This window comes from Pelodiscus sinensis, chromosome 10 (assembly GCF_052426305.1).
Source record: "Pelodiscus sinensis isolate ZL-2025 chromosome 10, ASM5242630v1, whole genome shotgun sequence".
In the NCBI taxonomy this organism is placed as follows: Eukaryota; Metazoa; Chordata; order Testudines; family Trionychidae; genus Pelodiscus; species Pelodiscus sinensis.
Genome location: NC_143061.1, coordinates 35,276,662 through 35,292,464, shown reverse-complemented (window position 1 = coordinate 35,292,464; position 15,803 = coordinate 35,276,662). Strand labels below are relative to the sequence as shown.

Sequence of the window (15,803 nt, the reverse complement as noted above, 5' to 3'; positions counted from 1 at the left end):
GGCTTGAGGAGGCAGCTGTCAGTGCTGTTGAGCTGAGCATGACTCTGCTGTGAGATTGTCTTGTTCGCTCCATTCAGTGAATCATGGCAAGCTGAGGGCTGAGCTGATCAGACAAGAAGCAATGCTCTCGGGATACAACCGAGTCCTTGTCTGTTATTGTCAAGCATCCTCCACCTCCAGATTACAAGCTCAATATTAACCTGTCCAAAACAGCAAGTAGGAAGCAACCGTCAAATTCTTGTAGAGCAGCAGTTTTGAACTGTGGGTTGGAACCCCAAAGTGGGTTGCAACCCTGTTTAAATGGGATCACCAGGACTGGCCTTAAGTTTTCTGGGGCCTGGGGCCAAAATCCGACAGCTTTCACCCTGTGTGGCAATGCTCTGGTTACAGGCCTCCCCTTGGTGACTAAAGCCCTTGAGTTCTAGCTTTGGCCCCCCGTGTCCAGGGCAGTAGGGCTTGGGTGGCCCAATCCCCCTTCCTGGGGTTGTGTAGTAATTTTTGTTGTGGTGCATTGAGTTTGGAGAACCCCTGTTCTAAAGTATAATGGGTAGTGCTGGAGGGTGCTCCAAAGATGTGGATACTCCCTAGCAGCAGCTGCTGTCATGTTTTGGGGCCTTCAGCAGCCTCTGTGGAGCACTGTGACATCAGACTTACTACAAAGCTGTGGCTCTATAGAACCAAAAACCTACCATCTCTGTTGTATGCCGTGAAAGATGGGCACTGAGGAAGGCTGAAGAGTGGCAGATGGATGCCATTGATTCTTATCATTTTTGGCAGCTTTTCCACATTAGTAGCTAGATATGATCAGAAATGATGATGTTCATAGCAGATCCTACCAACTGCCTGCATAAACACTGATTCAGTATTAGTGGCTTATTTAGTACAGGCGTTACTAGGTTAGAAGATGAGCAAATTGGGTTGACCAGGAGATGGTCCCCAAAAGCTTTAGTGGTGCGATATGATTGCCAGTCGTGAGCATAAATTGATTATCCAGTCTGACCATCTTTAAAGACCTAGTCAGTGATTTGTGTGATTGCCTGCCTGCAAGGTGAGTATATTCCTTTGGGATTTGCCATGATGATGTTATCTGTCTGCAAATTTATAAAATCCCATTTAATTAGTTAACCAGTTAAATGTTACGTTAAGCACATGAAGGCTGCTCCAGCCTGGTTGCTTCCTGTCTCATGCAGGGCTGCTGGCTCCCAGTCCTATGCGGTGCTAGAATAGGCAGCCCTGCGCAGGACCGGAAGTGACAACCCACCCTTCCCCCACTGCAGCTGGATACTGCTCACCAGATACCAGTTTCCCATTAACATCCATATTGTATGCTATAAGAATGTCTTACTATGTGCTTTAATGTTAATGTTTCTAATGAACTCTGACATACACAGAAGATGTGACATGTATCATGTGATATGTAGAGAAAATTACACATTGATATAATGAATGTAAGAAATAGAATGTGATCCTAAAAGCCCATTACAAAGTATGTGCGCAAGGGGGAGTGTTAAAATGATCCAAGATTATTTTCCCTTTGGAAGTTCATTTGCAGGCTATATCGGGAGAGAGAAAGCTGAGGGGGGAGCCTCTCTGTACTATTCAAAGACAATATGTGTAGCAGACATTGACCAAAGATGTCATTTCACTCAGCCTTTTGGGGACTTCAGTAATCTTGAGCAGTCTTTTTCCTAGCCTTATACATTTCATAATAAATCTTTTCTTTGCCTCGATAAGCCCTCTGTAATATTTGCTTGGCCCAAAGCTGTTAACAGTTACTCTGGTCAGCTCTTTAATTTATCTGCATATCTTCCTTAAATTGATTAAATTAGACTCCTTATAATCCAGCAAACCTTTTATGAAATGATCTAAAATGAACGAAAGTGAATGTTTATAATCCAACAAGCCATACTTTATGCAATTGACATTCATGTCACTTTCAAGGGGAAAGAAGGTCCCCCCTCCCCCGTCCCATTTATTTATTTATTTATTTATTTATTACTCTCTGACTTGGCTGGAGGAAATTTTCCTTTAATGGTATTTTCTTGTTCCTGGATGTATGATGCAGGATTCTGGACATTCCCAGCCCCAACTCGAAGGAGGCAGCAAAAATGTATTCATTTAGAAAAACAGTCCAATCCAAAAAAGTATTTATACATCTACTTAACATAGGGCATATGATAAATCTCGTTGTTAATGGAACTACTGACATATCTAATGTAATGGCACTGTTTATATGCCTAAAATTTAAGCATGAACTTTGGGCGACTTGAACAGTCATTCTTGAGAAATTGAATCTCACTCTTAAAAGCTATATTTTATCTTTGTCATTATCCCTATTTGATTTTATTATATCTGCAATTTGAACTTTTGAAATCAGCTTTCAGAGTTTTAAGTCCAATTCAAGTTTAATTGAGCTTCTTTGGTATTTATCCTCATTTTTTCTTTTACAGTTACTATAATTTTAGTTTCAACAATATTGTTATAAAAAACAAGTAAAGAAAAAAGAAAGTTGCAATACTTTCTAAGTTTAAATGTAATGGAACCATCAATAAAATATTTACAATTGTATTTTTGTCTCAGCAATCTTTATCTAAATGGTAACAACTTGCAATGTTTGGGTGCCCTTGAACTCATCAGACCAATAGCTATGTATGCAGAAAGTCTTGGAAGAGAAAAGGAAACAAATGCCTTACAATTCAACAATGACTCTGATCACCAAATGCCAGAAGGTGAGACTACCTGGGGATGGTGCTTGGATTACAGAAAATTATCATTTTTATATTTTGGTTTAAAATTAAACTTACACATACTGGTAATATCCTGTGCAAACATTTAGGCTATGTCTAGACTGCAGGCTTCTTTCGAAAGAGGCAGAGCCTCTTTCGAAAGATCGCGTCTAGACTGCAGGCGGATCTTTCGAAAGAGAAATCCGCTTTTTCGAAAGAGAGCACCCAGCGAGTCTGGATGCTCTCTTTCGAAGACGGCCTCTTTACATTGAAGAACGCCTTCTTTCGAAAGAGGAACTTTCGAAAGAAGGAGTTCTTCCTCGTAAATTGAGGTTTACCGCCATCAAAAGAAAAGCCGCGTTCTTTCGAAATAATTTCGAAAGAACGTGGCTTGAGTCTGGACACAGGGGAAGTTTTTTCGGGAAAAGGCTACTTTTCTCGAAAAAAACCCTGAGTCTGGACACGGCCTTACTGTACACGAATGTAATGGAAGAGCAAGTACAGGTTCAGCCTCCCTGGTCCAGCACACTTGGGACCTGACCTGTCCCAGATGAGTGATTTTTGCCAGACTAGGAGAGGTCATTTCTGGACGCCCCCACTGGCCTCCTGGCCAGCTCCTCACCTCCTGCTGGCCTCACTGCCCTACTGATCCCACTTGGCAGCCATTGCTGCCCTGGGTCTGGGACCTGCAGGTCAGCCGCGCGCACCACGCTGGGGCTCAAGGACCTGCCAGACAGCCATGCCATGGATCTTTGTCTCACCAAGCTATTGCAGCTCCCAGCCCCTCAGGGAAATCACACGCGTATCTTCCAACTCCACTGGGCAGACCTGCTGCCACATTGACAGCTGGGTCTCTGTAGGCAGCCCACTGCCATGCCAGCCCCACGGGGATCCTTGCCACTGGGAGACTCTGGTCCTGTAACATCTGTGCCAGACCATGGATGTTGCTGGACCCAGAGAATCCTGGTGAAGAGACTTTCAAACTGTATTCTCTTCATCGCACCTAGACATACACCCTGTCCCTACAATGCACCGTGTAATGTCTTGTTTCAGAGAGTGTCGTGTTTGCAAAGATGTGTTTAAAAGGATATCACAAATTTGTGTAATCTTTAGGATTAATTATGCAACTGCTAATATTAAAATGTGCCTAGAATCCAAATTTAAAGCCGAAAAAGTACATACATTTGATTTGAGCAAAACACCAATTTAGTTTTCTAAGTACCTTTTATTGTTAAATTTTGCTCCCATTGTTTAATATTTACATGTTTACCCCCCTGACTGAGAAACGATCAGGATTTGGCCAGAACCACTTAAGCCACTATATTTTTCTACCTGAAAAGCAAGATCAGTATACTTGGGAACCATATAAATAAATCAACTTATAAAATTGTCAAATAACATTAGTTTCAGAGGCTGTCCTTGGGGTCAATTCACTCCTTGAGCGTTAAGCTGTTGATGATGATTAGTGTACCTGAAGCAGACATGTAGCTGCATAAACGGCACACTCTTCTTTCTGCCAGGGATTGCTGCTCTATGTGGGGATGGGCAGTACAGTGGTCGAGATGTCTTTTTAAATCACAATGAACATTTTCTGGAAATATTTCTAGAATTTTTTTCATTTGAAAAGCTGTTTTTATATTAGCGTTTGTGCATTTTTCAACCAGCTGTAGCAGCAGCAGCCTGCATGTGAAATGTCCAAATTCAGCATCTCCCTCAGGTGGCTTCTTTCAAAAGGTTTCTGATGACTAGAATTAAAGATGCCCTCTCCCTACAGAACTACTGTTGCAGCTGTCCCAGCAGACAGGGTGTGTGTCAAAACATCACTCCAGTGGTGAATCTGACCACGTACTCAGATATAATGGTGAATGTACTGCAGTGCAAAAGATGCTCTAATTTTCACAAATGAGAATACTAGGTAAACTATATTAAGGAATATAAGAAATTAGAAATAAGCAAAAATATCATAGAAGCTTTGTGCTGAAATATGCTGATTTCCCCCCCCCCCCCCCGCCACACACACACACTTAATTTTTTTTATCAAAAATAATTGTAACTGTGCAGATCCAGCTATGGTGAATGTCCCTCAGCATCCAGGACTATGTACATTTCGGAAGAGTATATCAAATAATTAATACTGCACATTCCAAAAAATTGTGTATAACTCCATGAATTGGCAACGGTTTGAATGGCTGTTCTTATTTACAAACATCAGATAAAGGTTTGGGTATCCACTTAACAACTTCTGACTTGACCATTACTTCCGAAACAAGAGCCTCTAACACAGTGGAAAGTAGTGGGAGGAAGGAAAAGAAAAGAAAAGGTATAGTTCGGTTTGGTATGGTATTCTTCTATTATACGTACCGTATTTTCCGGCGTATAGGGCGACTGGGCGTATAAGACGACCCCCTATCTTTTTAATTAAAAGATAGGGTTTCATCTTATACCCCAGCGCCCCGCCGCCTCCTTTGCTCCCGGTGTCCCTGGTCTGCTGGAGATGGTCCCCAGCAGACCAGAGGCACCGGGAGCAAAGCCGCCAGGAGCGCCTGGGCTCCCCCCCCCCCGCCGGAGCCCCTCCGCGGCTTTGAAAGCCTCGGGGGAAACCGGCGGGGGGGGGCATCCCAGGCGCGCATGGGCTGCCCCCCCGCCGGAGCTCCTCTGCGGCTTTGAAAGCCTCGGGGGAAGCCGGCGGCGGGGCATCCCAGGCGCGCATAGGCTGCCCCCCCGCCGGAGCTCCTCCGTGGCTTTGAAAGCCTCGGGGGAAACCGGCGGGGGGGCATCCCAGGCGTGCATGGGATGCCCCCCCCGCCGGTTTCCCCCGAGGCTTTCAAAGCCGCGGAGGAGCTCCGGCGGGCGGGCAGCCTATGCGCGCCTGGGATGCCCCGCCGCCGGCTTCCCCCGAGGCTTTCAAAGCCGCGGAGGGGCTCCGGCGGCGGGGCATCCGGCGTACAAGACGACCCCCGATTTTTGGGGGATGTTTTTTAACTTCAGAGGTCGTCTTGTACGCCGGAATATACGGTAAGTTCTTAAAACAGTGATGGGGGTGATATATCTGAGACCCTTCCAATAGCACATGAAGCAATGTGATTACCATCTATTGCACATGGTTTGGTGGTTCACTTCTTTCATCCCTATCATTAGTTTTTAAGGTTGGAAGGGGGCCTTGTGATCATCTACTCTTACCTCTTTCCTGCACAACACAGGCCAAAGAGATTCAAGATGTGGTGTCTTTTAGACATTCTCTTTCTCTCTCTATACTGCTCTTATCTCCGGTGTTCTTGTCATCTCAAGCTAGTAATGGAAAAGCTTCCCAGAGGATACTGCTTTCCAGTTTGAAAAAGGCCCGTCATATAGGCTAGATCAGTGTTTCTCAACCTTTTTTTTTTTTTTTTTTAATAAAGTACCCCTTTTTTAAAAAAATTGTAAGTACAGGCAGTCCCCGGGTTACGTACAAGATAGGGACTGTAGGTTTGTTCTTAAGTTGAATCTGTATGTAAGTCAGAACTGGCGTCCAGATTCAGCCGCTGCTGAAACTGATCAGTTTCAACAGCGGCTGAATCTGGACGCCAGTTCTGACTTACATACAGATTCAACTTAAGAACCCCAGGCATCCCCAAGTCAGCTGCTGCTGAAACTGATCAGCGGCTGATTCCAGGAAGCCCGGGGCAGGGGCTTCCTGTAGTCAGCCACTGGTCAGTTTCAGCAGCGGCTGACTTGGGGACGCCTGGGGCAGAGCACCCAAGCTGCTCTGCCCCAGGCGTCCTGATTCAGCCGCTGCTGAATCTGACCAGCAGTGGCTGAATCAGGACGCCTGGGGCAGAACAGCTGGGGTGCTGCCCGGTTGGTCCAGTAGCGCCCAGAGCGGTGCTACGGGACCAACTGGCAGCGCCCCAGCTGCTGTACCACAGGTGTCTGGAGCAAAGCCACGGAGCACGGGGGCAGCGGGGCAGCCCAGACGCGCCGTGGCTGTCCGCTGCCCGCGTGCTCCGCGGCTTGGCTCTGCTTTGTCCCCCCCCCACCCGTCCCCCTGGTCTGTAGACCAGGGGGATGGGGGGGGGCAAAGCAGAGCCAAGCCGCGGAGCACGCGGGCAGCGGACAGCCACGGCGCGTCTGGGCTGTCCCAGCTGGGAGGCAGGGCTGCGATCGCTGCTCTGGGTGCATCAGAAGTGAGGGGCTGGGAGTCCCAGCTGGGAGGTGGGGCTGTGATCGGCACTGGGAGCCTGTGGTTGTGCAGAAGCCTGGCAGGGGCAGGAGAGTCCCAGCCACTCCCCCGCTGGGCTTCTGTGCAATCACAGGCTCCTAGTGCTGATCATGGCCCCGCCTTCCAGCCGCTCCCCCGCCCACACCAGGCTTCTGTCCAGTGCGCAGCCGGAAAAATCAGAGAATACCAGACATTGCACATGTCCAATATTCTGATTTTTTTTTTTTTTACCGGACAAAGACTGCAAATACCGGACTGCCCAGTAGAATACCGGACACCTGGCACTCCTACAACCCAGCAGCCTGCCACGTGGCAGCTGCCAGAGACACATCCGGCCCCAGCTCAGAGGCCGGAGTATTTCCCAGTCCGGCGCCCACTCCTCCTACAGCAGGCCTCTCTGGTGGCCTTGTCGCTTTCTCCCTCTCCCCAGTGCCAGAACTTTTTTTAGCCTCCCTACGACGGGCCTATGCAGGCCCCCAGCAATTTTCCTCCTGCCTCCCTCCCCCAGATGCCTACCAGCAGCAGTTTACCTGGTGCTTGGGAGCCATGGGTTGCTGATCTCTGATGGGTTAGTGGCAGGAAAGCGAGAGGAACGTAGAAGGCGGGATGGCTGGGAGGGGACTATGGGACACAGTGACGTGATGATGTCACAGTGTCATCACACAGGAAGAACTCTTTTAAATAATATAGATTGACTAAGTTTTTAATAGAATTCAATTTGCATTTTTTGTAATTTCAGCTGATAATATCAATGGTTAGCCTTTTTTATGTTTATTGTCCATGGCTGTGAAAAATTATGATTTTAAGCCTTTTTTATATTTATTTCTTTAAATATTCACAAATGCGGGAAATCTGGGGATCAGATAATGGTGAGAGTCGGACAATAATTTCCTGATAGTAGACACAGAGATTCGAAAAGTTAAAGCTTTATAACCTTTAAAACACAAATTGGCAACATCACATGGGGGCAAAATATTCAAAGTGAATATCCATAAATCCAACTCTAATAAGCTATCAAGTAGCATTTCTCTTACTTTGCTGATCTCCACATTCCAGTACAATCGTTATCATTGGAAATATTTTTGTTCGTGTGTGACTAGTGAACATGTTGATCAACAAATAAAAATCTGAGCCTAAGTATTTTACTCCCTTCCTGCGTGTTTGGCTTATCTCTGTTAAAGCATTTCCTCCGGTGAGATAAACATTTCTCAATTCTGCTGTACATAAATCTACAATTGTGTGTGGCTATTACTAGAAGGGCAACTCTGGTGGTACGGTACAGAATGCCGCACAACTGGTACAGTGTACCAGAGAGAGAAGCAGCAGAATGTATAGCTGCTGGATGGCTCTATGCTGACAATTCCTCTGGCATAGCTGTACCACTCCCAGCCTTTCCCCCATAGGGTCTCCCCCATCTGTACAGCAGCCAGCCCTATCGGGGGCAGGGTGGAGGTGTGGTATGGGGTCGTATGGCCAGGAGCTGTGGGCACAGGGCTACTCAATGGCTCCATGTTCTGCTCCTTTCCCTGCTGTGGTTCCTGGGTCCTGAGAGCTGCAACAGGAAAAGAACAGAACCCCCAGACCTGCCTTTCCACAGAGCTGCATCTGCTCAGGCTCCCAGTAGCAGCCCTGCCTTGTTGGGAGTAGTACAGGTACCGGCGGAGCTGCCGGTGGCTTCTTTTCCCCACTGCTGTTCCCAGGTGGGTAGCAGCTCTCCATACAGCGTTTGACCCCAGCAGCTGGGGCAGCCGTTCTCCACATGGCCCCGGCTGCCAGAGTTGGAATTGGGGCCACAGTAAGGACAGCCTCACCGTGACCCAGCTCCAGCCACAGTGTTATACCAATAAAAGCAAGCAGAATCTCATGAGGGGGATAAGGCAAAAAGCCACATTTATTGTAAAGATAATAATAAAGAAAAGATAGAAGCAAACAACGTTGTTTAACTACTTATTCCTATCACTACTTAACCCTTATACACTTATATATATAAACATTCATTCATCCAGTCATTCAGGTTCTGTGTATTTGTTATAGTTACCAGCCTGGAAGTTGCTTGTGACAGAATACTGGCCAGGTATTCTGTACACAAGTGATGGTAGGTGGGGAGCGAAGTCCTGATCAGATGCGCATCTGAAGCTCCTGGTAGGCTGGCAGCAGAACCTTGGACTCTAACTTCATAGTCTTTTAGTCCAGTTCTTATAGGAATTTCTTCCTATGCCAGTCTATGGAAATTGCTGCATCATGCTGATGTCTTCAGGGTGGCTGCCAGGTGTTCGTTGGTGATCTCATAGGGTGGACCTCCAGTACTTGGTTTTCTCCACTTGACACCTTTTGGTTGCACTGGCACCTGACATCTTCTTCAGCCCTTTGTTGCTGCATTCTCAGGCTGGCACCTCTCAAAACCATTCATTCATCGTCCAAGCACTCTCTCTCTCTTACATACATTCCCTAATTGTTTCCCATACAGTATTTTGTATAATAACAACTTTACATATTCAAGAGTTGTAGTTACAAAAAAGTCACAAGTTTCTGGGTGGCATTTCTTGAAACATTCTCTGTCTGAGTGCTGAGTTAGTTACAGTTGCTTTGAAGAGAACAGGCGTCAATTATGTAACAATGCCCTTAATCGATTACAGGGCTTGGCTCCCTGGGACACAGAGAGGGGAGCTGTTTCTGGCTACATAATTATATTCTTAACAGTTCTAAGTTACATGATCTAATATTATATTCCTAATAAATTATATTCTAAAGGGGCAATAATAATAAATCTAAACATTTAACAATCTTAATAATAATAATAATAGATCTAACCACTTATATGCTTATGCTACTTGGACTTTAAATTGTGGAGAACAAATTATGGGGAGTCACTTCCACTTGGGGGAATCATTTTCAATACATTAATATGTTATCCCTATAACAGCACACTTGGCTGCCAACCATCCCTCTCACCCTGCTGCTGTGCAGAAATGTGGGTGGGAAGAGAATTTTTTGTGCGCATGCAAGCATGCACCTTTTGGGGAAGTCTAGTGGGCGAGGCTGATTAGCAACTGTGGGAGTGGCCTGGTAATGTGCCACGGGACAGCAGGCAGGGGTTTGCAGCCCACCGCCGATTCAGGGACCAGTAATTTAGAACCACTGTTCTGTAGTACACAGGAAAAACAAATCTCTGGAGTCTTAGCACATTGTGGCTCCCCTTGCACAGTAGAACTGAATTTATTCAGCCTTTAGGACCACCTGGGCCCTTTATTACACAAGAATTTTGACAAAAGGAAATTGAAAACCAAGGCTATAGATTTAAATAATATTAGAGATCTAACTTTCTCCCAGAGTCATGTTCCACACTCAGATGCAGGTGTGCAACTGCCAGTGTATTGGGAGTCACAGGTAAACTTTCTAGAATCACTTTTTGATTGCAAAAACAGATGATAGAAGCACATTTTCTATTAATATCATTAGGTAAGTGTAGGCCAGGTGAGAAGAAAACAGCTACTGAAATTCAGGAAATAATCAAATGTTATCAACATCAGCTGTCTTAATAAATGTTAGAAACAGTTCTACTATAATCCAAAGCAAAGTGCATGTGTGATGGATAGAAGGAGTGCTGTACTTTTCTGGGTATCCCAGTATTTGGTGACTAACAGGTTAAACTCAAGTAGCTAGAAGGTGTTAGCAGAGAGCCAAGAGAATGAATGGGAGAAGGTGTTGAGATTTGAATTGCAAGGAACCCTGCTTGCTTTGTATGCTTGTGTGACTTGAAGCTAGGAATTGGGGGAACAAGATGAATTGGACCAGGCAGGACTACCATGCCTACAATGAATACTGGGCATGAAAATGGACTGGACCTCGAAGCACAAATATGTGAGTAGATAGGGCATGTGTATTTAGACACACTGAAGTTATTTTCTTTGTTTTGTTGTTTGGTTAAACTTCTCTGTGCTAAATGCATGCGCCCCCTCCCTGCGCGTGCGTGCACACACACACCCACACACAAAAGCTGTAACTTTAAGCTGTATCCCAGGGATGAAATTCTCTATTTTAATTTGTTCTTTTCTCAGTTGCTTTACCAAGTATATATTTTTGTTTTGTTAATAAAATCACCTTTTTGAGGCTACAGTTTGATTGTGTCCTCGAAGGTAATTGGAGGTCTGTGTATGCATACCTAAGATTGAGAGGTCATCTATCGGAGGTTACAGTTTGGTTCCTTTTTTTTTCAAGCTCCCTTGTGGTAAAAGAGATTGGGGCATCCCTCTGGAAGAAGTTCCAAGTGCTTTCTTCCTGGATTCAAGAAGAGGGTTGTTGGGTTTTTTTAATGTTTATTTTTAATTTAACTTGATGATGGTAGCCTGTCTCCCAGGGTCAGGGAGTGACCTTTAATCTGTGACCTTGGGGAGTTTTTTAAAGCAGAAGTCTAGAGGCAAGATATTTTTAAGGTCTCTTGCAGGCCTCCATCTTCTGCACTCAGAGTGCCAGGATGGGGAACAGCTTCAACAGCACAGAATCAGCAAAATCTGGGAAACAAAACAAAGAGATTATGCAAGACGCAGCAACAAATGTGGAAGACTTCATAAGGCTTTAATGTTAAACAAAGTCCAAGTGGCTGCCTGTCTTACTAATGCCAACAGTAATACTCACATGAGTCAGGCAAACAAGATGTGACCCTGATTTTTGTAGTATCTTTAAACGAAGAAAAGTGATTTAATCAGCTATGGAATCCACTTTCAGTTTTTATGTTTATAGTCAAGAAATTCTTCCATTGTTGTGCCCTACCCACAATTGTTAATATCAGTACAGCTGTTCAAATACCAAATTGATGAGAGAATTTCAATGTATCTTTAAAAATTTTAATTGATTAGTGGGACTTAATCAATATTTATACACCTAGAACAGTGGGGTGTGTCTACACGGTACTTGTCGCTCGAAATAAACTACACAATTTGAGCTATGCAAATTGTGCAGTTTATTTCTAGTCAATTTTGAAATATTTTATTTTTCAATTTGGCACTATCTACACAGCACTTATTTTGAAATAAATCGCTATTCCATAATGTCCCTTACTCCTCGTGGAATGAAGTTTACAGGGGTGTTGGAATAGTGAATCCATTATATTTTGAAATAACGGGCACGCTCAAAAGACACAGAATAGATGTAGCCCTCAAGAGCAATGTAATGAGTATCCACTTTACCTTTATTCCACTACCCTCTTGGTTCTGAGCAAGTAGAAGGTGGCGACAGGATAAATTTTATTTGGTGAAATGTTATAGTCTATTATGCATGTCATACTAGATGGTCAACCCTTCTGTTCTTAAACACTATAAGTTTTTGTTATTTTTTTAAAGCCAAGCATAACTTTCTGAAATAGATTTATTGTGCAAATGCTGGTAGGTCTTTATTTACCGCTATGCAAACAGCACTGGCTACCACTATACATTCGTTTTCTCCTCTGAAATAATATTATGGAGCTGACATCTTAGCCGCCTTGTACTCAATGGGAATCCCATCTCTGGAATCTGACAGTGTTGTTTGCATATTGCTGAGGATTTCTATTCAAATTCTTATCTGAAAAAGAATCCTAGTAAAGAGATGAACACATTTTCTCAAAGGAAATCTTTAAGAGGAGCCATGTATTCATTTGGTGGCTGATCTAAAGCCCCCTGAAATTAATGGGAGTAAGGGGCTTTGGATCAGGTCACCAGTCAGAATTATCAAAGAATCATGGCTTTTGTTTCAGTGGTTTAATAATAAATCTTTGGCATTAGTTATATTCTACATAAAAAATACTTGTATTTTATTTACTAATGTATAACACTGTTTTTACTTACAGCAGATTTCTGTTTGTATTGTTCTTAAATGCAGCCTAATCAAATACTCTGAACACTTAATAGAACTCGATCTGTATGGCAATGCTATAGGAGATCTTTGTGCAACTAACATCCTAGAAGCTCTTCAGAAGCGAAAGAAAGGTAGAGTGTCTCCAACTTCAGTCTGTAAGCTTTAAAAATTACTTTACTTTTTATGTAGGTATTCATCTGGATGTTTATGCAAGAATATGAGAAATACTGTATGTAAATTAAATTTCTACATAAATTCAGTACTATTGACAATACAACCTTGAGTATCTTAGAGTTTTCAATGCAATAGATGTCAGGGGAAAGGGCCATATTATAAAAAATTGAGCTTTGTGTGCTTATATTTGGGTGAATGCAAGGTACAAATCAGAAAAAAGATCAAAATCCTGACAATGGCTATGTATGCTGCATATATTTGTTCTAATTTATACTTTAGTGATCCTGTATTATGCATATCACATGTATTGATACATCAATTGTCCTTTTTAGAAATGTCAGCAGCCTCATTTGTCACCCTCCCCAATGCTGCATAACTCCTAATAGTTTCTTGCTCTTGCATCTCCTTCTCCTCATTCCCTTCCTAATCGTGAACTTGCCCATATCCTCAAACTCCCTTCCACAATCTTGGTGGCTGATTTTCCCATCTGCTCTTTCCCATTTGCTTGCTGGCTCTCCCACGTCCCATGGAATTGTGATTGAGTATTTGGTAAAGGTAAAAAAAAAAAAACCTATGTCATCTATAGTTTAAATATTTTTGCTCTCGAGAATTGCTGCTGTGTGTCAATCCTTTGTCAATCAGAAGAGAAATGCAAGCATCAGGACCTTTTTCACATCAAAGATGTGTGATGTGTATGAGAGGAAAATAGTTGGAGGGAGAGATGCTATTCTGCTGATAAGTCAATAGAAAATGGTGAAGAAAAATGGAAATCACAGTGGAATTCCATTTTGGGGAATAATTACATCAGTGAATATGTCTGAGGTAGAAAGGGTTTAAAAAAAAAGTATATCGAGTTTTTTATAGTTGAAAATGGGAAAATATGTTCTTGGTAGTCTCAACAGACACGATGCCAGGCTTACATATTAAGATTACACCACAGATTTCCTCTAATACTTTCAAGTTAATTTTCAAGAACAGCAAGAAGTTCAGATCAACTAAAAAGGGAATGAAAAAGGTATGTACTTGCTTCTTTTCCAGCAAGGGGAGAAGAGAAAGAGAGAGAGACGGAGAGGCAGTAGGCGGACGAGAGCTAAGAGAGAGAGGGTGAGGCAGTAGAAGGAGAAGAGAGAGGGAGAGGCCGTTTGCGCCGCTTGCTCCCGCGTGGCAGCCTGGCTGAGCGGTGCAGAAGTCAGCCAAGCGCCACAGAGGGAGGCGAAGGGGGGGGGGCGGGGGGGTGACGTACACGCCCACGGGGCAGGCCTGGATGAGCGTGCATCTCCGATGATGATGATGGAGGAGGAGGAGGGGGGAGGGGGAGACCTGAAAATCCCATCTTATGACGGGTTAATTGGCTAGTTCTAGAATAAGAATGCTTTCTTCAAGTTTGTCTAGAAATAGCTTGGTTTAGAATAGTTTAGTTATTCTGGGATAGCTATTGCAGTAAATTACCAGTTGTTGACAAGTTTCTATCCTGGCCCTGCATTCCACTGATGCCTAGACCCATTGAAATCAGTAGAGATCTTCATGACTCAGGAATCTGTCCATGTGGATCAGAACACACGACCAGTTTCTAAATAGTAGCAAGTAAAACTGATTTTCAAAGCAAAATTTTCAAAATTATTTTACTTTTAATAATTTAAAGTGATATTAAATAAATTAATTTAAAAAATCACTTTGAGCATGATAGTGTCTTATTAAAGTTGTTTTAAATTGATGTAATGGGAAAAGGCATCATACTTTAAAAATAAAAATACAGAAACTGCTAATCATTATCCCTTTCTCATTTACATTTTAGGGCCTACTTCAAACACGTCAGGCACATAAGTAGAGCCATTGAAGTCAACAGAACTATTTGTGTGCTTAACTTATGTATATGCATAACCATTTGCAAGATTGAGACCTCAGACTATAACTTATAGTTAGTGCATCTGAAATGTATTAATTTAGAGTCAGATACACACATGCTCTTTAAAGTGGTGGTTGTTGTTTTAGACAAGAAACTGATAAGCCTGAAAGTTCCTGCTGGCAGGACTGGGTACCTAGAAGTTTTGTACTCCATCAGACTATTTCTTAACAATGGCTTCTTGGCCATGTAAATACTGTATTTTCTCATATGTCTGTTATTTTTCAACATGCTCCATTGAATGTAAATAAACTATTTCAAGAAAAAAATATTAATTGTATAGGTGCTTAGTATTTTTTCCTTGGTTATACTTTGAGGACAAAAATACAGTTGTCTTACAGCAGAATGGCATGCACTAAAATAGAGCAGACCCATGTGTAAGTTGCATTTTATGTTTTGTTTGTATAATTACTGCTGTAAAAAAATGCCTAATAAAGATATCAGTCAGAACATATTCCCAGGAGCTTCAGTGTAACCAGGCAAGGAATATTAAAAATATCAAATTACAGTCCTTCCCATATGTTGAGATTTAGATAATTATCTCCCCTTCAATCTAATGAGATAGATATAAATAGTATGCATTGATAGGAACATAGCAAATAGATCATTTCTTGTGGCTCTTTAATACCTGAGGTCGACAAGCCTTGATTTCACATTTCAGAAGGAAAGCAGCACCAGTCGTTCAATACTGTCTCAGAGACGAATACGGCCTACTAGGATTGTTAGATTTTGTGGTTTTAGTAGCCATAATTGATCCCCAGAGGCGGGACTGGCAGCCAGTGCGCTCCCAGTTCCACGCACAGGGCAACAGGTGGAGCCAGTCTGTGGGGGCCTGAGCTCACCACAGACAGAGGCTGCTCAGGCATCCCATGGAGCAGCCTCTGTCCGTGGCGAGGCAGCAGCACAGAGAACAGGGGAGGTGATAGAGACAGCGGGGGGAGGGGCGGGGGAGAGGGGGGGGATTGCATGT

The 15,803-nt window shown here is 43.5% G+C and overlaps 1 protein-coding gene across 1 annotated transcript in view; it reads left to right on the top strand.

Annotated features, from left to right (window-relative positions):
* LOC106731761 (uncharacterized) overlaps positions 1-15,200 on the top strand; it is a 28,175-nt gene extending 12,975 nt beyond the window's left edge. Inside the window, 4 exon segments of the mRNA XM_089780995.1 lie at positions 2,581-2,729; positions 4,939-5,056; positions 12,781-12,887; positions 13,833-15,200. Coding sequence (XP_089637121.1) covers positions 2,581-2,729; positions 4,939-5,056; positions 12,781-12,887; positions 13,833-14,038 — 580 coding nt within the window. The 3' untranslated portion in view covers positions 14,039-15,200.
* The last annotated feature ends 603 nt before the right edge of the window (positions 15,201-15,803 follow it).